The sequence below is a fragment of the Mycteria americana genome, chromosome 3 (genome assembly GCF_035582795.1).
Source record: "Mycteria americana isolate JAX WOST 10 ecotype Jacksonville Zoo and Gardens chromosome 3, USCA_MyAme_1.0, whole genome shotgun sequence".
Taxonomy (NCBI): Eukaryota; Metazoa; Chordata; class Aves; order Ciconiiformes; family Ciconiidae; genus Mycteria; species Mycteria americana.
This window is the reverse complement of record NC_134367.1, coordinates 103414571-103440739: the sequence shown is the minus strand read 5'-3', so window position 1 is coordinate 103440739 and position 26169 is coordinate 103414571. Positions and strand designations below refer to the sequence as shown.

Here is a 26169-nt window from a genome sequence, read left to right as displayed (position 1 = left end):
CCATCCAGAACTATGGGTTGCTAGGCTTATTGTGGATAGGGCATGCAAATAAAAATATTTATTACAGTTACTTAGTGGGGGCTCCTGCATTCTGTTAGAATTCAAGCAAGTTGCACTGCACCAGAGTTGCTTCATTGTGTCTTGTTTTATATTGACCCAGACACAGGAAAAACAAAGCCAACTGAAGAACGCAATAAAAATGTTAACAAAAAACCTACCAGACCTGGAACCAAGGAAACTGTGGTTAATTTCTTTTCCTACTCTGGGTAGTGACACTTCAGTGGGTCACTGCTCTGAGACTGGGAGAGACCATGGGCAGGGCTGGACAGGGTTGAGCCAAGAGGGTTGGGAGAGACACCCGCAGTGAGAAGAATGGTGATAATGGTGATAGTAGCTGATGTCCTAATCTGAATGCGTGGGGATTTTTTTTGTGTGGAGTTGTGTTTTTTGTTTTGTTTTGTTTCTTTTCCTAAATCTGAAAGGACAGCATGCCACCTCCTGTTGAAATAAATGGAGATGGACATGCTGTCCAAGTGAGGAAAATTTTTCTATGCCCTTTTGAGCTGTTCTAAGAAGGAACAGTTCTTCCCTGTTAGCCCACACTCCAAATGTTAGATGTATAAATAAAAGACTGGCTGTGTACTCCTTCATCAGTTTTATTTTGAGATTTTTTTTTCTATTCAGAACATAGGATTTTTAGGTTTTTTCCCATATTTGTTACCCATAAAAAGTCTGGAGGAAATTCAGTAATTCCAAAACTGGAAAAGTGTCCATATTTATTTTTTGACAAATTTGTTATGGCTATTTGGGAATACTAACATTCTTAAATTCTTAGGTCTACAGTCTGCTGTGCAACTGGATATTTCTTTGAGTTAAATGTTTCATTTAATTTTAGACTGCAGAAATAATTGGACCTTTAGGAACCTCAGGCTGAACTTTGCCAATGTCTGGAGCATTTTGGTTAAAATGAGTTGTAGAAATAAATTGAACAGTTTCAGTAAGATGCACAGATGTTTTCCCACATTCTTTCCTTCTGATAGACATGCGTGTACTTGTTGAACTATGGACTCGCCTTAGTTTTAAGGTCTGACTTTTGTTTCTCGTTGCTTTTTCCCCTAAGATAACAAAAAACGTTAACCACAAGCAACGAAGTATTCATGTATATGTGTACTTAGATGGGGGCCTTAGCCTGCAAACTTTTAGGGGTAAGAATTTGTAGACTAATGACTGCTTTATTGATTTTAATTTAAAAAAATAAAAATAAAATTATCATTGTATTTCCATCTTAGTTTGAGTTCAGAATTTCCTTTTTTTGTTTAGTGTCTTTATGGCAGAGTAACTTGTGTGTTACCTTCTGTAATTTGTTATCCTATCAATTAATGTATTTTATTTTGACAGTTTAGCAAAAGCCATATGGCAGTATACAAATGGAACTCAATTTAAAGACTGAATATTTAAGATCAAATGTTCTTTTTATTTTCACGGTTGGTGGTAGTTTGTTATAACTTTGCATTGTTATAATTCTGGTTTTTGACAGTTTATTTTTTACAAAGAACTTATGTTACAAGGAACAAAAGGTAGTCTGCAAAACAGGGTAGAAATCAAAAAGGCCTTGAATAAAACCCATGCCTTTCAATATAAATTAATTAAATTTTGAGCGTATGAGACTTCCCTAACCGCTGTGTTTCTTTACTGATTTGATGCTGCGAAAGTGAAATGACAAGTCCCAAAGAACTGACAGAGTCTAACAGCAAAAGTCTTGTGCAACTTTGGAAGAACTGGGTTTGTTCAGACTGAAAGGCTGCAAGAGCAGAGGAGCATTATAGCAACTCTTCATGCATTTGAAATCTTGCAAAAGCGTTGGTGATTTCTGTGTCCGCATGAGAAGGAGTTTTTACTGGCTTTAAAGACCAGATGACTTGGCAGTATTTTAGGAAAAGGTTTCTTACAAGATTTGTTAGATGTTGGTACAGATTACCTAGAGACACTGTATGGCTGACTACTGGGAAGTTTTTAAAGGAAGTTACAGTAGTATCTCTCAGGAGTGAACCTTGCAACGAGATGAAAGAAAGGAGCTCTGTCCTGGTCCAATGTTTTTATTTCATAGATACCATGGAGTTTAGTGACATTCCCACAAATTAGTGCCTGGAACTAATGTTTTTATTGATGATAGAGTTTTCAACGTGTTTGTGTGTATCAACACTGGAAGTTACGGTCATATTAGTAAATGGGTTGGCATAAATACAGGCTGCTGCCAAAAAGGGAGGTGTCTCAGCTGCCTTTCCTCATTCACCACCAGTGCTGGGTTTCTTTTCAGGCTGGTTTTCAATTCAAGCTTAGATGAAGGCAAATCTTTCCTTTTTGCAGCAGCAGCTGCTCACACTGACTGTGGAACAGTAGCTTTAAGGCTCTGCAGCCAAGGGACAGTCACTTACTGGGGTACTACAAGTCCTGACCTAGGGCCTTTTTCAGGAAAAAAACAACAGGCTGAAAGAGCAGCATAATAAAATACAGCTGAATGTCCTCTATAGCAAACTATGACCTTTTATATTAGCCTTAAGTGGAAGTGCTAGGTATTAAGTTCTGTCCAATAGGCTTTAGCAAGCAAGCAAATTAAGCAATTCCAGTTTTCAACTTTTAAAACACATGACAGCTGGAGAGAGCTAACCATCTAATAATGAAGTCAGACAGTGTACGTGTGCTGCTTCAAGTAGGGCTTTGCTTCCAGCTTCGTATCATTTGCAAAATTTACCAGTAATGGCAAGAAAATTAGTATAGAATTCAAAATAATGACAGTGAAACATTAACACAGTGTCCCTCTGCACTAGTGGTGAAAAATTCATATCACCAGCAGGAATCTTATTTTGCAGTGGGGAGAAAGGCTAAAGGATGTAGAAGATAAAGGAGAAATCTTCCATTTGCTGTAACGTTTTATTCATTTGCAATGTCACAAGGCAGATGTAAACCCCAACCTAGCTAAAATGGCACCTTTGACATGGGACTTGTAGCATTAAGTATGATGCTCTGAAAAATTAGATAATCAGAGCGAGATAATGAGAGACTGGACCACACAATGCAACACAAACTGTAGCCAGCCCACCCTTCATGGAGTTCCAGAAAAAATACGGCTCTTCTTTCTTGCTCTGTGTCCCCTTGCTCCCACTTCTGTGTACTTGCTGATTCAGTTTAAAATCTTCTTTTCTTTAAAGGCCTCAAAGTTTCTGTAATGCATGCCAGCTGCCAGATGTCTCCAAGTCATAGATATTCCTGCAGATCCCGGCAGAAGCTAAGATAGCATGCACTTATCTAGCCCTCTGGCACAGTGGCTTAGAGGAAAAATGAAACAGTTCTTCCCAGTTTTTCAAAACCTCACTCTCGGTTGTTAGCAGTTGTGTAAATTCAGTGTCAAAGGTTACAGTTACAATTTTTCTGGGGAAATTGCCAGAGAGTTTAAGATCTCTTCAGGTATGGCCTGTGCTGCTGAAGCTGGCAGGAACTAAATAACCTGGGGTCTTTGTATGTACAGTTGTTGGGGATAGACTTAGATGTGTAAAGATGCAAATAAATGCTTCTATGGGATTTTTCAAAATCCAACAACATTTCACGGAGAATTAGTTGCCTTTTTGCAACTTCAGGTGCTTGATTTTTCTCTCCTAACCTGTCTCTCTTTGGCAGCAAGGCCAGGGATGGCCAGTATACATACAGTTCATGACCAGTTTAAAAGCAACTTCCATCACACAGCTACTTCATATGCCTGGCAGCAGGGCTGGGCCATTCTGGGGTTTTAGGAGTCACCCAGGTCTCCGGCTGTGTGAGGGGCTGCCGACACTAGGACGCTCTGGGACTTGATCTGTAGCTCCTGCTGCAAAGAAGTTGTCACCTGCCTCCACCCCTGAACTCTCCACAGTATGTAGTGTGTGTCCTTTCACTTAAAAATGCTGTGGGAGGCAGGTCGGCGGCAGGCAGATCAGGCTTTTGCGGCAGTGCGTGTGTACAGCCAGCATTCGGTCACAACCATGGGCCACGCTGTGCAGCTGGATCAGACTCTGCACGTGGCTGTGCTGGAGCGGGCTGTGGTTCCTGGCTGTGCTGCGGCCCTGGCCCGAGCGTTACCTGGGAGAGAGCTAGCTGGGCAGTGCCAAAATTCTGTGGGAGCCGTGCTGATGCTTAAAAAGCCCGAGTGACACGGACCGCTGTCTTTGCCACGCTGCGTTTGCTCCTGTCGTGAGAAATGGCTTTTCCCCAGACGGGATCGTGCGGAAACACACTCGGGTCTTGAATAAGCCCAGAGGTGCGGAGCCCGAAGGTGCTGCACCTAACGAGGTGTTACAGCAAGTAAATGCCAATGCCAGCAAGAAAATCTGCCTTTTAAATGAAAAAGACCTGAGTATTTTCCATTTACGGATAGATTGGTAACGGGGAAAGAACAGTCGTTTAATCCCCGAATGAAAACCTGTTGTAAATTAAATATTTCAAGGCGTTTAAGACCTGTCAAAGGTTGTATTTAAATAGTGTATCTCGCTGCTTCCACTGAGCTGTTAATCAGTTTGGCCACGTAACGCTAAGAAGCCTTCTGAAAGAAAGCATCGTAGGAAAGCGTGAAACGCGAGCCGGCGTGCTACCGGCCAGCGCCAGCGGCCAGCCGGGGGGCTGAGCGCGAAGCCTCCGGTGTTTCGCGGCGGCGTCGCAGCCAGGGCGGGAGACAGGGGTACCTCCCGCCGCCCCGGAGAGCTGCCGCCATGAGTTTGTGAGTGGCTTTAAAGCGCTTGGAGCTTCTCGGCCCCCGGGGCGCAGCGGTGAGGGGCCGAGCCCCGCCGCAGCCGCCCCAGGGCGGGTGAGGAGGGCGCCGTGAAGCGCCGCCGGCCCCTGACGGGCAGAGCCCTCTCAGGGACGCCACGTCCCCCCGCGCCGCGCCCGTTGGGGAGCTGGCCCCTCGCGCGCCCGCCCCGCGCGCGCCCCCCGAGCTGCCGCCGCGAGCGGTGCCGGGGGCGGCTCTGAGCTCCCGGGGCGGGCGGGCGCGCGCCCGGGCCGCTCTGCCGGCCGCCCCCCAGCCAGCGCCGCGCCGCGCCGCCCCCAGACGATGGCGCTGCAGCACCGGCCTTGCGGCGCGGCGGCGCGGCGCGGCGGCGGCCGGCAGGGGGCGCCGCGGGGAGGTCCGGCGGCGGCGCGGCGGCGGCCGCGGGGCTGCGGTGCGCGGGAGGCGGCGGGAGGGCTGATGCCGCACAGCCGTGCCGGTCCCGGCGGAGGCATGAGGCGCGCGGGGCGGGCGGGGAGCGGCGCGGCAGAGCGCGGGTCGGCGCGACCCTGAGCGAAGCCTCCGCGCCGCGCTCCCGCAGAGCGACTATGGCCGGGGGAAGGCGAGGGCTGGTGGCGCCTCAGAACACGTTCCTGGAGAACATCGTGCGACGGTCTAACGGTAAGGGGGCCCCGGGGCTGAGGGCGAGCTCTCACCGGGGCGAAGCCGCCTGCCGCTTCCTCGGCGGGGGCAGCCCCGGGCGGAGGGGGGTTGAGCCCCGGCCGCTCCCGGGCGGTTCCGCCGAAGCGGCGCATCCAGGTGCCGGGGCCGAAGCCGGTGCCGCCGGCCGGCTGCGCCGCCCAAGTCCTGCGGAGAGCCCCCGGGCCGGGCAGCGGGGGCGGCCGCCTCCCGGCGCGGCTCTGGCTGCAGGTGCGCCGGCACGGCGGGGCGCCCGGGGAGAGCTGCGGCCGGGCTGTGCCCGGTGCGGGGCGAGATCCGCGCCCGAGCGGGCAGCGCCGGGCCTGACCCGGCGCGGGGGGCGCGGGCGGTCGGGCCAGCGGCGGGGTCCGGCGCTCGGCGGGGGCTGCGGCTGCGGGGGCACGGCGGCTTCGGGCGGGGAGGCGGTGCGGGGATCCAAGATGGTCTCTGGGAAGGGAAAGCCCGGTGCTGGGGGATCGGGGCGGGCTGCCTGTCTGAGTTGAAGGGGAAGATTTGTCATAAGTGCGGAGAGAGTTTGCCATTTTGAGGGCTGAGGGTAGATAATTTTTCTTCCTCGTGCACTGTAACCAGGTCTTTCTCTTGGAAAACTGTGGAGTGGAAAATGCCTCGAATTTCACAATTGCATGCAAATATGCATTAATGTTATCCAGATTCTTTCACTTAGGCACTTACCAAAAGCTGCTCCCTCAGTAAGCCTGCGACCATGCAGACGTTTATGTATTTGTTTAAACCTAGGCATGGGCATTGTTTTAAAGCTCTGAGCCTAAGTTCTGCCATTTTTAATGCTTCCATTGACTTCGATGGGGTTACTTAAGGGATTAAGAACTTGGAGTATGATTGAGAATATGCAGGATCAAGCTCCTCTTGAAGACAAGACAAGATGAGTTAATTAACTAAAAATATAGTCAGTGTGTTCTGATAAGGCAAAGACAATTAATCCTCTTGATAAGCAGATAAGCTCAAATTATCCAAAGAATGATTTTCAATTTTTTTTTTTCAATTAGATGCTATTATTGGAGAAATAGCCTTTGATAAGACCATATTTTCACATAAAACTGGGAGGCTCTTGTTATAGGTTGTTTCTCTCTGCAACTTTCCTGTAGAAGGGAAGGGGTTGGAAGCTGCATTCCTGAAAAAATACTCACCATTCTTACAGTGAATCTTGCCCTCTTTTTTTAAAAGACGAAATGTTACATTTCATCACGTTCAGGCTGCTTCTCTGATCTTCCAACATCAGTTATCTATGGCTTTTCTCAAAACTGTCTTGAGTTTGTAGATTATTTTCTTCATTAAAAACCAATTTTCTCTTTTGACTTTCAGTGCCAAAACCTTGGTGCAATAAATCAGTTGAGGTTTGGAGATGGGAAGAATTATGCAGCAGAAGCTATGCTGTGTTTCTTCCTCTTTCCCCCCACTATTAAGAAGGTGTCATAACAAAGCGTGGTGCCAGACAGCACAGGTGAAATGACAGCACTCCATTTCCAAATGCTCAGCAAGTCCTGAGGGCTGTAATCAATAAAAGTTTTTAGATTAAGCCTGGTAGGAAGTGATGCACAGTTCAGACATATTAGGAGAAGCTTAGGGAAGTGACTCAGGTTTAGAAGCCCATTTCTTCTGTAATGTGCCTTTTAGTTTTTGCTGGACCCAGTCCAGCTTTGCTGTAAATGTGATGCTGTCACATATGAATGCTGTATGAATCAGTTCTAACGTGGGACCATCAGCCTCTTTAACCTCTGTCTCGTTCAGGAGACAAGGATAGTCTCCTTTCTCTCCTCGTCAGGCAGGGCTGAGCTGGCCAGCGTGGGGGCAGGACGGGAACCTGCCGGTTCCTTGTTGCCTGTCTCGTCTTGGCCTGCCTACTTGGCCTTTGAGATGATTTGGGATGCCCACAGGATGAGTGCTTAAATGGGCCCATAAAGCTTGAGGTTTGGCTCCCCCTTCTTGGTTTCATTCGATTGGGTAGTAATGTGACCCACAATGAAACTATCTAGGCCATTTGGGATTTGCCAAATAAACCTTGGGCTTGTTGTCAAACTGTATTTGCTGGCACATGCAAGCAAGTTAAGTAGTGCCAACAGATATTGAGTTGATACAGATATAGGAATGTTCCTAATTTGGGGAGGATTCCCTTTGAAGGGAGAGGAATTTGGTCATAGAACAGAAATAGATACTGAATAAGTGCTTCACTTAAAGGTACTTGTATATGACATGCATCCTCAGTCACAGGTGAACTGAAGAAAACACATTCTTGCTATGTGTTATATTTTGGGGCAGGGGGTGTTAACTCGGTGAAAGAGGCTGTATGGTAATAACAAAGTAATTGGCATGCAACCTCTTTTGGAAGCATTGCTCTAAGGACAGCACTAATGATACCATTTTTTACCAGTAGTTTAACAAGGAATTCTTTGGACAGCCTTTCATATTAGATGCGGGACTGGTAAGCTGATGCACGTTCAATGGCTAAAGGTGTGTTCAAAAGCTAAAGCAGTGTACGCAGTCATGCAAGTTCAGAGTTTTTCTGTTAGGGTTAGTATTTTGGTCGTGTTTATATCACACCATCTGCAGCAAGACTCACCTCAAACTCCGTTGGTCTGAATCATCTCCTTTCGAGTTATCAGGGATGAGAGCTTCTTCTTAGGTTGCAAATCAACTGAGACAGGTTCTCATGCACTAAATGCCAGCCAAAAGAGCTATCCTAGGGTTAGACGCTGCACAGTATTTCCTCTCCGCACATTGGAGTAAAGAAGGAATTGAGAATTTCTCAGCCCATCCTGGGATGGTCTTATGATAGCATGCATAGGAAAGAATATATAAAGTGTCAGCTGCCTAGACCTGTGGACCTCATCTGGTCCTCTGTGATTTCTTCTCACAAGAAGACCTTTGGATGAAGTGTGAACTTAAGGTTCTTTCCTCTTTGAAATGAGGGACACCATAATCCTGCTTGTTTTGTATTTAATGTTTAAAAGCTGTGTTTCTATACTAGCCATGTAGAGCTGCAAAAATAAATGGTGCGTGCAGTGCTTGGTTGACAAAAATTTGTTTGAAGCGTTGAAATATTAAAAGACCAGAATACCCAATGGGACAGAAAATGAGCCCGTGCTGTAAAACAGTGCAGTATGTAAAGAATCACTAGCCCCTGATGGTTACTGCTAATGTGATATTAATGTTTTTCTCAGGTAATGTAATACACCCACAGTATACAAGTAGTATAACAATAACGGTTATAATCTTGGTTCATGGCCAAGGCACTCAATTCCAATGGCGCAGTATGTTATAGAGAATACTGATTCTTTGTGATATTCCAATGCTTTATCAATAACTGGAGGCAAAAATACTTTTCAGTTTACGTAAATGCCAGATAGATTCTGCAGTCCTTCCTCAGTCAAAATTCTCACTGAGGTACATGATAATTGTGTGTGTCTAAGGATGGCAAAAGCAAGCCCTGTGTTTACATGGCTTTGGAATTTCAGTGGAAGTCACAGATGCTTTTCTGATTTATTGACAAAACGAGGAGGTTGGAAGAACGGGAGGTTAGAGGGCATAAGGCTTGTATAAACTTAGTCTTGCTTTCACTAAATCCCCTGGGAACACCCTAAGGAGACATCAGGTATGGAAGCAAACCTGCACCCTTTGATGGAGAATGCAGCAAGTTCCCTGTAGAGGGAAATAAAACGCACCTTCAGACACACATCCTGAGAATAACAGACATTTCCATGATTTATGGCATTACTTCCATTGGAGACTATAAAGTCCCAGTACAATAAACATTCTGCAACCTGGGCATGCGAACCTTGTACCTTGCCTGAGACCTAAGAGAGAAATTAACTTTATAATAAACATCTCTGAAACTGAAAAACCTGTTTTTGTGTTCAGCCAGAGAAATGCAAAGGAAACTAACAGAGAATGAAGAACTAAATTGAGTTTTATTTTCATACTTTTGCACTTGAATAAAACGTTCATTTAAATGAAATGTTTGCAAAGGATCCTTAACCTGACAGTGCTGTGTCTGCTGCAACCTGGGCCTGCCTGCCTTCCCTTCAAAACTTAAAGCAGTGAGCAGCGTGCTATGGAGACGCAGACCTGGCAGCAGCTAAAGCGATTTGGGTCCAGAAGCAGTATAGGCATGCTTCCCCAAAGGAAGGGTTTACTATCTTAAGTGCTGTGGGTCTAATCTCTTTCAGACGGCCGAGCTGCTATGTTGGTAGGGAACACATGTATGGACGTGACAAGCTCTGCATCACTTCTCCGTATGTGGTGTGCCAAGGGTAGTCAGGTCCTGGGCATCACTGGGGTAACTCATACTACTGCAACACTTTTGGTAAATAGCATCAGTCATCAAAAAGGTATTTTCATACTGACAACAGCACTGCTTTTGTTGAAATTAGCAAGCACGTTTTAGGAGTGGAGTATACTTTTCTGTTTCCTTTTGATAGAATATGTTTGGTTTCCTGACAGTTCATAAATTTCCATAATTTTCAATGAATCTTCAGGCAACACTGGGTGAAATTAATTATTTGCAGAGGACCAGCTCAGAAGCCTTGTGCTGTAGGTAAATTACATCCTAGCGTGATCTAGTGGGCTTCTGTTGAATGGGGAAATGCATTTTCATGACTGTTTTAGACGTGAAAGTACTGAAAAGGACAAAGTTAACTGTGCACAGGGAAGAGCAATATTGAGGTATTCCTTATTAGGTGCAATGTCTGGGTTAAGCTATCCTAGTTCTTAAAGCTCCCAAATTGGCTGACTTGAAAGGCTGTAGCAGATAGGCAGGAGGTTTTCTGCTCCATACTGCCAGTTTGAAGTCTCATCCACCTTCTGGACTTCAGTGGGTTAATTTCAGCATAAAAACCCCGACGTAATGGAATAGAGAGGTCTGGCCTGGAGAATGCTTCTCTTCACTTGTATGGAAGGCTCTTTGCCAGAGTCACACCTTGCAAAAAGTGCATGGAAAACTGCTGGAAAACACCTTGCAAAAAGTGCATGGATCAGTAATAAGATGGTGCTATATGTATAGAGTGCATTTAGCTGAAGATTTTGTTTCTCTTGCCATTGTGCCTTTAGCTGAAGATTTTGTTTCTCTTGCCATTACTGTGGCTTGCCCTGTGCAAGGCAAAGTGAATGTTATCCTCTACGAATCTGGCATCCAGTGGTTGAACCTGAGTCTGTACCCTTTTGTATCTAATCCTGCAAGAGCCAGTTTACCCAAGATTTCCTGTAAAATCACTTTTGGCTGAGTAAAGTGCACAAGTGTAGGTCTGTCTGTTGGCACTGATTAAAACAAGACATTTAGCCGTGAAAGTGGCAGACCTTCAAAAACCACAAGGGGACAACTTGTAGGTTCCGTGTTAAGCATGTGTTCCCAAACTGAGAATAAAACAAAGGAAAGGGTTTTGTTTCTTCCTGATCTTCCTTCTTTTCTAAGTTAACAACTGTGGAGACGCTTTTATTTTCATCTATGTTTTTCATACAGTTGGTCAGTACATCAAAATATCTATTCACTATTGACTTTTTTTTTTTCAGTATCACTTGAGTTGAATATAAAATGGTTTTTGCTGGGCTTTTACTAGGTCAGAAATTTCTAGTTTTGTGTGTGCATCTTTATGCATTTAGAAATGTACGACCTGATTTCCTTAAAATGACTTTTATAGATAGTAAGAAAAAAACCCGTACAACACAGATGATAGATAATGCGTTTTAAAATTAATGTTCTGAAAGCTCAAGAAGTTCTACTGTGATAATTCAACATATCAATCCATTTCTGCATTAAATCCTAGAACAAGATCATAAAACAAATCTTAGTGAAACCCATTCATTGGAGAATTTGTTAATGCATTTTTGTAACTCATATAGCTAAAAGTGAGCAGGGAATTAGGTCTTGTCAAATGCTTTTAAGGCTTTTGATGGCTGTAGCTGTAATCAGTAAATCAATAGGCTTCTTTAAACTGATGGAAGACCCATGTAACTGATGCAACTAAAACATGCTTTTTTCTGGATTTCTTTTAAGATTGGATGGGGGGGAAAAACCCCCCTGACCAGTTAAATGGTGAAGTCTCACTGCTAAGCAGTATTTTTGTCCTTTATTAATAATGGTGCAATGTATGACTTTTACAACTGATGAACTTTCTAATTTCTGAAAATTATCTCATGCTAAGGTCACATTTTTCTAAATGTCTTTTTTTTTTTTTAAATTTCTCTGTATGGGCAGTACTTCAGGGATAGGGAAGGAATGATGCCATGCATAAAATACATATGACAGCTTCCGTGCACTTTCCATTTCAGCTATTCTTGGTCCATTATTCTGCACTAATTTGTTTTACTTTTAAAAAATACAGATAATTATGAAGATTTTATAGCTGCTAGTGTTGGAAGGATGTATTCTTTTCAATTTAAACTTTTCTCATGGTAGAGGCCTACTGTGAAATATTTGCTATAACAGTGCAAAATAACAAATGTTGAGATGGAACCAGTAGTTTTTATCTATACTGCTGGCTGAAATTAGCATTCATTTTCTGTAATGATTCAAACTGAGTCACTTGAAGTTGTTGTTTTAGTTAGTGTCTCTTTTGTTATTTGTGGTAAGTATGATGAAATATGTTTTTTAATAATTCTTTTCAGCCTGTACTTGCACTATGCTCTGGAGTACACATGACAGTGTAAGTCATGTTTGAATGAAACATGAAATGCCTGCATGTAGTGGATTGTGTTCATGCTGTACCAGCCAAGGAGCTTTTAAATCCATTTTTGTTTCTGTAAAATAAATAGTTATATGAAACTTTTATAAAACCTGTAAGTGCAAATGAACCTATCTATAGGGTTTTATAATATGCTGCTTTGTATTAGAGTGAGGCTACAGCTTAAAATAATTTGGTCTCGATATTAAGGATGTACGATTTTGAGGCCACTATATCATTATTCTATAGAGAGATCAAGTTGTTCAATGGAATGTTTAAACACTGATGCACTCCCACTCTAGGAATGAATACAAGGAGATAGTGAGTGGATGTGTGTATCCATGAAACACCATTGACTTCTACAGGAGAATGTGGGTGGAAGAGCAGAATTTTGTCTATTACTTTTATTCTTCCCTGTGAATAGTCTTCGGTCCTTTGAGCAGCTCTGTACTTGCTTTGAATAGTTACAGCACTTCTGTTAAGATGAAAATTTGGTTGGTTCCTGTGTCTTTCCTCCCTGAAGTGTGAGCCTCGAATCCCATGTATGCAAAGAAAGGATTGAATAGATACTTGAAATCCAGTTTGACTGATTTGTACTGATTTAGGGCCATATTTTGATCTCAGAAGTTACATTTGAACAATGTAACTAATCAGTGTGCCCAATGCTGCTGTTTTACTTTTTTCAAAGCTAAGACTAAACATGAGCAAAAATTCATACATACCTATCCTTTGCAAATTGTTAAAGCAAAAGCACGATATGAGCTGTGCGACTGGAGCAATTTTGACAGGTCTACTTATAAACAACGTTCTACGTCCATGCATTGTGTTCCTTACCAAAAATGAAACCATCTCTTTTTTTCCCCATATCCAAATGATGCTACTTGTGATGCAAAGTCACAAGTTTGTAAATACCAGCATTGTTTAGAAATTCATCTGTCCCTTGTACTTAAGCTCTATGATAGAGTCTTTAATCATATGACAGTTGCACATGATTTTTGCCTACTGCACGTTTCTTATGCTGGCTGTGACATAGCACCTATGCTGCTTTATGCCCGGCTAACGGAACAGTAGCTAAGGAGACTGTATCCCCAGTGACCACAGGGAGGGCAAGAAACCTATTTACTAAGCAGTTCTTTTAGTTCTGCTGTAGTAGTGGTTTGTGCTTTGTAATGCTAGAGGTCTAGGTTTGCTCCACTGAAGATCCATGGGAGGAGTTTGAGATATGATAAAAAAAGACATTCTGGTCTCAATAACCAGAGTTATGTCCTCACCCAACATGATGAAGGCTGTGGTCTGGAATGAGGAGGGTAATTTCTGTTCTGTTGGAGACTGATGGGAGAATTAGCAAGTTTGGTGAGGAGCAGGTCTTCCCATCATGGTGAGCTTGATTCTCCTTTCACTGAGAGGGGAATAAATTAGGAGAAAATCTTTTGAGTTTTGTATTTGTGTGATGACTGTGGGAAAAGATATTAATATATTTAAATTACATTTGTGCACTGCGCCAACCTGAGCACACTTGTGGGGGGCTTTGACAGACCTGCATAGATATCCGAAAGCTCAGTGGGCACGAGCCTCTGTTGTTACCAAGGTCTGCGCTACAACTCACTGAGCAGAGATTTCTTCTTGGTCACTTCTGTGTGCTTCCTCTGTGCAGGCAGCAATGTGGGAACGTGTCTGGGCGTGTTGTGGGAATACGTCTGGCTGCCGGTCTCTGACCGACATGTCCTGGAAGAGGGCCCATGGGTCACTGAAGGGACAGGGAAGGCAGAACTGGTGTGCTGGCCTCCGGAAAGAGGTTTGGGGCTCAGCTTGGCAACGTTCACCTTACAGGAGAGGCTGGGGTGCTCTGGGTGCGAATGTGCAGCGGTGCAGGGGAATGGTAGGGAGGAAGCATTCCAGTAACTTGCTCTTGCAAGGAGGTGACCTCTCCTCAGTCAGCTACTCCTGACCAGATGCATATCTGTGAGGTGGTGCTTGTCCTCAGGCATTTTGGAGGTTTGAGCTGATGGACAGTTTTGGTTAAACAAAGCACTATATGTAACAACAAGATTCAGTAGATATAGTAGTTTCGGTGAAGCTGGGTGTTCTAGAGACTTGCTATCGCTGTTGTTAAAGGATTGCTGTTATCCGGAAAGATATTTTCTGATTCTTCTGTGATGGTGTATTTTGTGAGTGGAGAAAAGTACTGGTTTCAGTGACTGAGCAAAATCCATTCTTACATTTTGGAAGGAGTTAAAATGTTTTTCTCATTGCTTTAAAGCAGCTGTATCTAGTTTAAAGCGATAATCCAAAATGAGTCTGACATTTGAGTGTGTAAAGGCTGACATGTGGATATACTGCAGTGAACAGAACTGACTTGTGGAAAATGCAAGCTAGAAAATACGAAGTGAGGCACTTCACAAAGTAACCAGTGCTGCAGACCCTCATCACAGAAGTCCGCCCTACTCATGCAAGTAACTGTGCTGCCTTTGAGATGCTACAGTTCTTACTTGTGTTTCTGCAGCATGATGTGCTCTGTGCTGCGCTTCTGCATATTTCTATGCCTCCCAATGGTCTTGCTCAGACTGTGCCAAATGCAGCACAAGCCAGAACCCCAGGTCTTCTTTTATGTGAGCCTGCCCTCTCCAGTTCCTAGCTCAGTTCTTCTTGGAGCTGATAAAGAAGGGCCAGTGATGCTTACAGCTTCTCCTTGGGCCAGGCAATACCGCTAACCCCATTGACATTGTGATAGAAATTGATTTCCTGGTAAGGGAGTCCTTTGAGTCCTTTCAAAGAGGTGCCTCAGGTCACTAAATAGTTTCAGTACTGCAGCTATCACGTGTACGTTTTACCCCCTGTCTTTGAAGAGAATTTAGCAGTGGATTTCTTCATGGTCTTCCTCTGACCAACTCCTTTCCTGGCCTTGTTGACCCACTTGAGTCCCCAAGAGGCTTTGCCCTGTGATGCTCAAAGAGTTCACTAGATCATCCCTCGTGCTTGTTGTGCAACAAAGCCACAGCTGTTTCCTGGCCTCTGGGACCCTGTGTCCCTGCAGATGGAGAGGCAGTATTTGCCTCAGTGGATGTTATTTAATATTTTCTTATGTTAGGAACAATTGTTAAACAGATTATGAGCTGTCTCCAAGCAGCACATTGTCAGGGACGTCAATGCGGTTGAATGTTAATGATAGCAATGAGAACAGCCCTTCTACCTCCGGGTTATCTGTCAGAATAAACTATTCAGGGGAGTTATAAGTGGGAGTCCTTATTTTACGCTGTGTCTTGCCACTGTTTGCACAGGCAAAACGCTGTTTTCGGAGACACTCCTTCTGAAGAAATGCAGGCGTGTTCTCCACATAGGCACAGAACCACCGTTGTGTCATTGTTTTGTCTTTAAAGAGATCTGGGAAGAGGAGTGAGTAACTGGAAAGAAATTCCTATTTGTCTCCAAGACCCTTTCTTTGCAGATGCTGGGGCTCCCACTCTGTGGGCTGTTAGGCCCCAGCAAGTTAAAAAAAACAAAAAGTGGGTACAGGAAGTTTGGAAACCACCAATGCAGATCGTCTCTCCTTTTGCAACAAAATCAGGAACAAAGGAACTGATCAACCTGGCCTGGCAGTTTGGATGGTGCTACGCTACAGCTTCTCTTGGCTGCCTGGCTGCTGTGCTCACAGGGGCCACTGGCTTCTCTGCAGGCTTTCAGCTACATGGGGAGTTCCCAAGCAGTGGTCCATGCAGGGTCTAGGGGTCACCCCAGGCAGTGGTCCATTTTTGGATCTAGGGGTCACCCCAGGGCAAGCACTAAAAAATTGTGGCAATGGAGTTGGAGGAGCAAGCCCAAAGATGAGTCAGGGGTATGGTGTTGACTCCAGAGAACGGGTCCAACTTCAGTATTTACTTCCTGTGTGTTTGTAAGCTATGTAAAGCCTGGATCAAAGAAGAGTGAAGATGCATGAAGTGGGAACTAGCTAGATGTGAGACATGCTTATAAAACAGTGGGATCATCAAAACCTCTCACTTGCTCTTTGAATTGATAGGTGCCCAAGTTTTTGCCTTTTAAAAAAAATCTCTCAGCTTGGTTGTAACTCGCAACTAAACCCAACCTCGACTCTCCAACGAAGCATTCTACCTCCACCTCCTGGAGAGGCTCACCCAATGTAGACTAACAGGATTGCCTAGTAGGGATGCATAAAATAAAACAGCCAAGTGACACTGACTTAAAAACTCATGTGGTGAGGATGTTGGCATCTGTTCTCTTCTGTAGCTTGAAAATTAGATTGGTCATTCAGGAGTTGAAATGAAGGCTGAGCTTTCACTGCCCTCAGGTAGCCCCGCATCTTATAGGAGAACACCCAAACTGCTAGGCGGTTGAGGGGAGGGAAATATTTGCATGTTCTCTAAGCATCCTTTGGAAACTACTGCTCCAAAAAAATCAGGCTTCATTGGGCCAAAACGTAAGCAAGTGAGAATGTGGTTCTTTAGCTCCTGCAATAATGGCAAAGAATCTTGGGTATTGGCTGTGAGAACTGGGCTTATGTGAAAATATTAGGTATCGCAAGTAATATAGGAAAGGAAAAAAAAAACCTTTAAAATATCCTCTTTTTTTCATTGTTTTCCATAGTTTAACTTGGGCGGGTTTCTATTTGCTGTAGTAATGTTTTTCAGTTCTATCTCACCAACACTCTGCATGGAGCTTCCAGCTCCCAAATCTTTGAGAGACGGGCATCCAGGGACTAGGCTGTAGCAGTCTCACCTTTTGGTGCTTAAATCCCCTTGTGGACTTAGTGCTTTGGTTTTACCTGTAAAAAGGGGATAAGAGCACTGTGCTACCTCACAGAAGCATTGCAAGGCTAGACAAAAGTAGGATTAGCTCAGTAATGATCATCAGAAAAGTGCCCTATATAGCTTTTAATAAAAAAAAGAGATTATTTATCCAAAGACAATGTTGAGGTTGAAGTGTGAAAGGAAGGTCACTGCTTAAGTTAATAGAAGCTCTTCAAGAGCTCTTGAGGAAGTGGAGAGAAGGGTAAGTTACCTTTTGAGAAAAGGAGATGGTGAGAAGGAATGCGTGCATGAAATAACACCATTCAGATCAGGGCAGGACCTGGCCTAACATTTGTATTTGCATATTTTTTTGTCATTTTTTTGTACTTCCTGATGAAAATCTAAAAATATCCTAACACAGTGCAATGCAGTGTTTATAATAGACACTCAAAAGCACTTGCTTTAGCAATGAGAAATGACTTGGCTTAGTTACTCATAGGAAGGGGTAAAAGACATGTATTGTGTTTGGAACAAAGTGCTTCAACCAAGCAAAACCCATGGTATTTAAAAGACGCTGTGAGAAACAAAGTGGTTAAAATGTCCTGAAGTTATACTACTGGTGTATTTCATTCTGAAGAGCGCATAAAGATACACTTAATCATGCTCATGGGATTGGACACTGGATTTAGATAGCTACAGCAATGTTTTATTTAAACCCACTTGAAGTTTGCAACAGGACAAAAGGTTTTGAAAGAGAAAGTTAAAATAAACAAAACTTTGCAATTAACAGGTAAAATGTCTTCTTTGTGCCTCTTGGTTGCAGGAAGCATTAATGATGGCTATGTATGTGAGCAGTTGGGGGTAGATCCTGAGAAGTAGACAGTGTAGTGGACTCCCTTAAAGGCTCCCCTTAAAAATGGTTGCCTCTTAATCTCATGTGGCTGCCTAGCCTTTCTTTCAAAAGCCAGGGGATCTTTGCAGCTGTGAAAGGAGCCACCATCTCTGCCTGCCTGCCAGTGCCCAAGCAGCGGCACTGCTGTCTGTCTTGGCACAGGTGTAGTTGGTTGACTGCACAAGAGCCAAAGCAGCAGAGAAAAGCAAGGTCTGAGCCCAGCATTGAGTATGTTCATGATTTGAATGAGTATCAATCATAAAAAAAAAAAAAAAAAGTAGCACGCACAGACCCAGTGAGAATGGAGGCGTGAATCCTGCTCAGATTTTTTTCTTACTGATTGAAACTCCTTCTGGCTTGTACAGCAAACAAAAAGTTCTTTCTACTAGTCTAAGTACTAAGCCTAGTTGTCTGGTGTCTAGTTTGGAGCGCTGTGCCGTACGTGTTGCACAAGAAGTACTTGAGTTTGTGTGGCCAGCAGTGAAGGCTGGTATTGAGAGGAGCCACTGTGTCTACATTCAGAGAGGAGAAATACCGGTCATGTGCTGTTTTGGCCGTGCGTAAGAGGCTTCACATTCAAACTGGGTGTCATGGTGGATCAGTGCATGTGGCACAGAGGGAAACAGTTTGGTGAATCTGTCCTCAGTCAAGGGATGAATTTTACCTGCTTAACCATCATGTGTTTCACTTGCATAAAACCATCCTCTTAAGCTTTGCATGAGTAATTAATATTTTTTAAAAATAAGAATTTACTTAAAATTAAAACTGGGAATAATCCTGTTGACTGCAGTGGGAATAGTATCTGGGAAAAACTGTGCAGGGACTGAAGCAATCAGGATTGGGTCCTGAAATGAGTATTTCCGCTAATGCAACCATAGCCTTGTCTAATGTCTAACTGATGTGTTCTTTCAAACAGATACTAATTTTGTCTTGGGAAATGCCCAGATAGTGGATTGGCCCATTGTCTACAGCAACGATGGATTTTGCAAGCTATCAGGATATCACAGAGCAGAAGTTATGCAAAAAAGCAGCACCTGCAGGTATTTGACAACAGATTTATTTTCTGTTAAATAGCTTATAGTGTTGTGCTTGTTGCTTGAGGAGAAAAGTAATCTGTTTATTCCAGTTTTGTCTTTTATCTCCTGGGGCTGCATCTGTCAAATATGCTTTCCAGGTGAAGCAAAATCAAAGAAGGCTATTTCTAAATAGGTTCTTTTCACACTTTGTCTAGCATCTGACTTGAATTTCTCGCTTTATTTGCAGTTTTATGTATGGAGAGCTGACAGACAAAGATACAATTGACAAGGTCCGGCAAACATTTGAGAACTATGAGATGAACTCCTTTGAAATCTTGATGTACAAGAAGAACAGTAAGTAGTTGATTTGGTTTGTTCGTTAATGTAGGTGTGTAAAGTTGTTTTAAATTATAGCGTAAACGGCAAGTCTGTCAGCCCGGAGGATTGTGCTTTATCTAGGGCTACATAAGCTCCAGTTCTACCAGTTGATCTACAAGGGAGAAATGAGAACATTAGGGATGAAAGTCACTCAGGGAGGCAGACGAAGCTCTCTAATTTGTTCTGACGTTTAGAGCAATTTGTGTGTGATGCTTTAAGACAACACTCAAGATTCCATCAGCAATGATAATACACAAGCTAGGTTTGTGCAAATGGTTTCTGTTACAGAGAACATACTTTTTCAATTTTTAAAAATTTGATATAGCAAAGCAAGTATTTAGATGTAGTTTCGGAATAAAAAGAACCCATCATTTGTTTTAGAAGCTGAACTACCTCTGACGTTTTCAGATGAAACTGTCTTTTGTTTTGGACAAAAATTCCTTAACTGGGATATGATTTTTTTCCTAGGAATTTCAGTCTGTCTGTAACTGCATATGTTAGCAGATGAACTACTTGCCCAAAACTTGTTGTCCCATCTAGTGTGGACTATGTCATGGTGCAGTTATTTTCATCTACTTAATGTCACCTGAAGTGTAAATACCTTGGGGTCTTCAGCCTGGCCAAATGTTAAGCTGAAAGTCTGCATTCTGTAACTTATTTTGCTCTTAACACTTTTGCCTTCTAATTATGAAACTGGTAGCGTCTGTGTACAGAGGAGGGTACTTTGTGGAAGCATCCTCCTATCAGCTCCTTCCCATTACAGCTATAACGATCAATTTTATCAGTTCTGCATTAGTGGGAATGGGGGACTTTAACCACAAAATATAACATAAACTGCTATGATGTAATTTTCAACAGTTAACCTCATTGCTGCCTTGTTTTTTGTTTGAAAGACCAGTTTTCCAGGGAAAGGTAATCCAGTCTACCTGTATGTGTGAACCATTGGTCTTTCTACTGAAATGACCAGCTAGTACTGACTGTTGGAGTGTGGTGAGAGAACCACAGGCCCTTCACAAAACCTAAAAGATGGTACTTATGTATGCTAGTGCTGATCTGTGGATGTGTGGAGCTGCTTGTTTTCTATCAGAACTAATCTGTTCTTCTAAGAAGTGGTGGTGCCAAAGTACATGGAATTAGTTTTTGTCATCTTTTAGGGAGAAGAAAAAAATTCTCAAGAGATTTTTGCTTCATCTCTCTTCTAGTCTTTTTCTTCTCTTCTTAGCCTGTTCAAAGCATCGCGACCTCCGACACGGTGCCATTGCTCAGGGCTCTTCAGGAGCACAGCTTTGCTGGTCCAACTCATTTGAAAAGCTATGTGCGCTGAATGGCCTTGCTTTGTGCTTCTTCCCTTCTGGTGTTATCTGCCTTCTTCCCTTCTGGTGTTATCTGCCTCCAATGTTTACCTGTTTCTTAAAGCTGATTTCTGTTCCTAGCTCAGTTAGTGGCCATAGGGACCATATGCAGCTCACATCTGTGCATCCAAAGCCTAGTAAATAAGCTGCGGTCGTGGGATCTAGGAGGCTCTGAAATTCTCTCTTAGTTAACAGTGATTTAGCACCAAGAGGCTATGCAGCTACTCTTCTGTCATTGCTGCAGCATATGGCCTGTAGTAGAGCCTGGGGCCTCTCTGTCTTTTATGCAGAATTAAAGCAAGGTAACGGTGGAGTGAGGAATGTTTCCTGCCCTGCTGTGCACTTCCCTGAGGAGAGGCGGCCTAGAACAAAGTCCAGCTGTGCAGGAGCTGTGTTGTGCGACATGCCAAAAAGCGGAGCTGTGATGGTTCTGCTGTGTGCACAGAGGGTCACAGGCATGGGAAAAAGGAAAGCACAGAGCTTGCTTTTAAGTTTAACAAAATGCAGTGCTCTTATGTTTGTTAGATTTGTGGCATTAGAGGTACATTAACTACTGTTACAGAGACTGACTAATAACACTAGAGTTGTAACTGAAAAATACCAAAAAGAGGACATCCTGGAGCTTTTTCTCGGAATAATTCACATCATAGAAAAACACTGTCTTGTTTACCAGTCACTTAGCACCCAGACTGCTAAGTGGTCTTGCCTTTGTGGTCACCTTACCTCTGCCTGCAACTATGGCAGTTGCCTGCTCGGGCAATGAACATGGTTGGTTTCAACCTACTCTCAGTTTAGAGGTTTTGGAAAGGACCCTGGATTTTGTTAGACATCTTTTTTCCTGCTCTTTGTTTCTTTTTTTTTCCTCTCTCTGCTCTTCCCTCATTCTATTTTTCTTCTTCGAATTAGCCAGTAAATTAGACAGGAAATAGATTTTTGTTGTTCTTCACCTGTCCACTCCCTCCCTATAAACTAACAGTCGTGATAAATAACAAGTTTTTCTTCCATTTTTGTGTTGTTAAATAATTGGTACATTTTCCACAGCCTGCACATTTAATGTACTTCTAGCTGTATTAACAATACAATCTCCAGCCTTTCGGGGGAAAAAAGGGAAAACAAAGCAGGAGTTTCAAGCTAACTATGATGTTGCTAGTGCAGGTCAATCTTAATCTTGTATCTTTATGAGCAGCAGTCATCTTTCTCTGTCTGAGTAACAATTATGTCCTGATCTTACACTAGACATGTCAACAATAGATTGAGATGTTTAATAATGCTACTAGGAGTGATAGGTTTTGGGTTTTTTGTTTGTTTTTTTCACATGGCACTCTCCATGGTGGTGACCCAGTGCTAGTATTTACTTGGTTGTCTGATAAGAATACCCCATCCAGATGTTGATAGGTACAGTATATCCACCAGCTTCATTGCAATTCACAGTATCAAGTCTAGAAACGACACAGGCTGTAGTATTTGGAAGAATGATACGATTTTCTGCCTTCATTATGTTTGCATTTATGGATACTGTCTCTACCCTGGCCTCCCCTTTCTCTGTCCAGCCATCCTCCCATCCAAAAGTGACTATCCTCCCTCTTTTCAGAACTTGGAAGTTAAGATGTGGTAGAGATTTGATGGTTCCTTGGGGTAGGCCCTTGATTACTTAGCAGATATGTGATGATCATTGTTATTCTCTGAAAGAACTGCTTCCTAGAAACACAGAGCTCCTTCAGGATAATTGGAAGCAATTGGAGCAAGCAGGTGCACAGCCACCAGATTTTTGTCATCGTTGCTCTGATGACATCCTGTTGTATTCAGTGGGGATTTATGGTCGTATCTGGAAGGAGACAAAGTGAAAGCTTTCTTTAATCTAGACTGCAAAATGACAACAGACAGGTTGACAGTAATTTCATGTGAGAGCTTCAGTTCCATTGTTTGATTAGATGTGAGTGTCCAGTGATGCTGGAAGTATTGTTTATTTTTATATGGGAAAATCAAAACATTGCTAAGTCTCACTGAAATCAGTGGAGTTATGTTAACTTGCACCAAGGAAGGATACGGCCTAACGTATTGGAAAATATGTTATATTTAGTCTTAGTCATATCTTAGCTTATCTGAACTGATCAGCTTAAACATATAACTTCTTATGAGACTGTGACAGCCATTTGTTAGGTTTTTACACTTTATGGTCAACCTCATAAATTAAAATGGCTGAGTAAGTTGAACTTGGACTTTCATTGCCTAGTTTTCCATCTACGACATAGATCTGGGTTACAAGCAGTGCAGAAGCAGGCTTCTTCTAGATGCACTTGCTTCTATTATTGCTGCAGTAAATTTTTTTAAGAATATAAATTTACTTGCTTCTGTCTGCCTCTGAAGAGGTGGTACCCATTTGAGATCTAACCCCTTTTTCTATGCAGTACTTGATCTTCTTCAGTGGAAGAATATCTGAAGTGGGCTGGACTTTTCAAAACTAAAATGTACGAAGAGTTACGAAGAGTCTTCAATTGTCCCCTGTCTGAGCAAAGACATTCCCATTACATATGGTCTGCAGCAGTGCTGCAGAGAGCAATAAGACACCTTCATTTTTTTTTTTTTCCCAGAGGTTTTCTACAGGTGGGGCCAGTGGAATGGCAGCAGCCAAAGGGTTGGCTGTAGGTAATTATTTTGCACGCTGCAAAGTGGTTTGGATAAGCAGTAGCTCTTCTCTGAGTATGTATATTATGGTGAGTGTCCCAAAGGCTGGGCTTCACTTTCAGTTTGTGCTGGGGTTCACTTCCCTGGTTTTCTGGGTGCTTGAATGTTTAAAAAATTTAATACTGCAAATATTTATGTGGGTTTTTTTCGTTTTGTTTGTTGGATTTTTTTTTTAACACATGCACCATCCCCCCACAGTGTATTAGGCGGCTTTTAGATGCCAAAGAATGACAAATAAGCCCAAAATAGTGATTTGGCAGATTCTACTTGCACTTGTCTTTGGGACCAGTGCTTTCTACGGAGGTTAAAAAACAGACCAACATCCCCATCCTAATTTATAGAGAGCAAAATTTACTTCAGGGTGGTAGATCTTTGATTGCCCACCCCTAGAGAGAGCTTCTCATAACTGTTATTGGTTAAAACCATTTAAAGCCATTTATATTTGTGTGTGCTGTGCCTCTAGTGTCTCCAGATGGAAACCTTTGCTAAACCAAATCATTGCATAGGATCAGAAGCAGGGAAGAATGACGGTGTTGGAGGGAAGTGGCATGTATCCTCCTGAGCCTTCTATTGAAATCTAGCTCCGTATTTGTCAAGCAGTATGCACACCTGCATCTCCTCTTCTGTGAAATCCATCTGCATGAGTTCAGTTACCTTCAGCAAGGTCAAATCTAAGTGTTTTGGATTCATAAAACTGATAATTCCCATTGATCTTGTCAACTTCAAACGTGTTGGCAAGCAAGACCTGCTGTCATCTCCTCAAACATATACAGAGCAGTAAGACTTCCCAGTAGTAATCCTTAAATAATTTATCTGGGGTAAATGGAAAGAAAATTTCAAGACTTTCCTGTGTCTTCCCCTTCCTTATACTTACTTTCTGTTCTTCAGAGAACTCAGAATGAGGTAAACCGTATCAACACTGCTGCAGTACAAGCATGTGTGCTGAACCTTTTTCCTACTGTGTTGTTTTCAGTGTTATAGGATAACCCCTGTGCGTAGTGATTCCACCTTTGGGGACTGAAATTGATTTTCCTTATCTTAGCATGTAAAGATCTGACCTTTAGAAGCATTAGCTGCCAGAGCATAGCAGCGCCAGATGCGGAAAACATGAAGGTAACAGCTTTTAAAGTCCTGGAAATGTATTTTAAGGTCTATTAGTATTGGCACAAGAGTGGTCAGCTACATACTGAGTTGGTTTGTTCTCATTCAGTGCACACTCTCTGCTGGAAGGTAGAGTCTATAGGAAGACTTTTGCTCTTTGTCTTGTGTGGTCAAATGTCACAGGCTCCTCTGTGCTCCTAGTTAAAATCTGTGTGGGTACGGTGGCTTGCCTAACTCCTTCTGATCACACCTCATCAGCTGGTTTGCTAATTTGATATTGGACAAACTATTTGGTCTGTGTGGGATAGAGAGAAACAATCTCATGCTGAGTACCTGGGCATAAGTGAAACCCCAAAAGGGGTGGCTTAACGGTCAGCTCTGCTGTTTATATAGCTGAAGTCCTGCTGCCTGCATCGCTGCATGTAGGAATTGGTGGAGACACAGCACACGCTTCTATCGTTTTCATTTCCATACTGCTTGACTGTTTACCTTCAGGGCAATACCTGTCTGATGACCGTTTGATTGAGACATTATCAAGTAATGCAGAGGTTGTGCTGCTTTGAGGAAACTTGCCCCATTCAGTAAGGGCAGTGAAGATGTCAGCTGAATTGTCAAAACATGTTTTTTTCATTGTATTTATAAATGAATTTTTTTTTACTTTGTGGAAAGAAAAAATTGCGTATTGCAGTTTTATTTAAACAATGCACTTTTTGTGGTTTTGAAAAACAGCTGACCTCTTTGGTTAAATGGTTCAAGGTGTGGGGAAAGAGCATATTTAGACAGTGATTTTTGATTTTCTTTATAGCCTATTTTTGTTTGACAGGAGGGAAAACTGAAGGAGAGGTCATCAGTATGCTCAGGGCGAGAAGCCGGAATAGACCTTTAACGTCTCATTCACTTTGATACTATGAGAGTTTCTGAAGGACCTCAGCGAACATTAAATAGCGTGTTAAATGCTGGTGTTCCTGCTCAGCAAGGGGCTGAACGTATCCTGTTGAAATACACAGGACTGGAAAAGAGGAGAGGGAAGAGACAGTAGTATTTGTGTTACAGATGGGAAATTATAAGGTGTGGAGACATTTACTGTGTGTTAGTCTGGAGAAGACTTGGGACTTGAATCACAGCTCTTAAAATTGTCTTGCCTTTAAGGCAACACCGCAAGTACTGTGCTCAGGCCAGTGAAGACTATTGAGAGCTGCATCTGTTAATTCTGGAATTAGCTACATAACTTTGGTACCGTGAGACAGGCTGGTCCTACGGCTACTGCCAGAAATTCATTGTAGATTTTAATTTCTTCCCAGTTGTTCACACTGCTTCTCCACCAGCTTTGAAGAGACATTCCCTTTTCTAGCAGGATTGGTTCTATGCCATTAGACAAACTCTGGATTCTTTCACTGTTGATTCCAAATCTAACAGAAGCCAATGTGGCTCACGAGTGTTTACTTCTTTGTTTGTGCATTGGCATTATCATTGAACTTCACCAGTGAGCGAGCTTGCCAGGACTGAACACAAAATGTAAATGAAAGTAGATGTATTGTTGGAAACACTGGTAAACAGTTTCTGTGTGGCTGTACATCAGTGCAGGCTGGGGGCATATGGGGGAGTTACTCTTGTTTTGCCGTGAGAGCTCTGAAACCTGCTGCAGTTTCACTGCTTGCATAGCCCATAGGATGAATCTGAAAATCATGTTTTTCATTAAAACGGCCTTGTTTGTGCCTCTTGCTCGTAGTCATTGTCTGGCTGAGCAGGGACATCCGCTTTGACACCAAGAGTATGAGGGCTGCCTGTAGGAGGTTGAAATTCTAGTTTCCGACCTGATTTATAAGTGGTTTATACTTTAAGCTTTCCTGTTTAATAGTTAAATAAACTGTTTAATG

At 43.0% G+C, this 26169-nt stretch overlaps 1 protein-coding gene across 3 annotated transcripts in view; it reads left to right on the top strand.

Moving 5' to 3' along the window:
* Positions 1-5188: 5188 nt before the first annotated feature.
* Positions 5189-26169, top strand: part of KCNH1 (potassium voltage-gated channel subfamily H member 1) — a 194631-nt gene continuing 173650 nt past the window's right edge. For 2 of the 3 annotated variants that reach the window (XR_012774827.1, XM_075496358.1), the window contains exons 1-3: positions 5202-5416; positions 18677-18800; positions 19024-19130. Coding sequence is in view for 2 of the 3 variants with exons in the window: in XM_075496358.1 (XP_075352473.1) it covers positions 5344-5416; positions 18677-18800; positions 19024-19130 (304 nt within the window). In the remaining variant the exon portion in view is untranslated. Of the gene's footprint in view, positions 5417-18676; positions 18801-19023; positions 19131-26169 lie in introns of all 3 variants that reach the window. The other variant, XM_075496359.1, reaches the window with a different exon arrangement.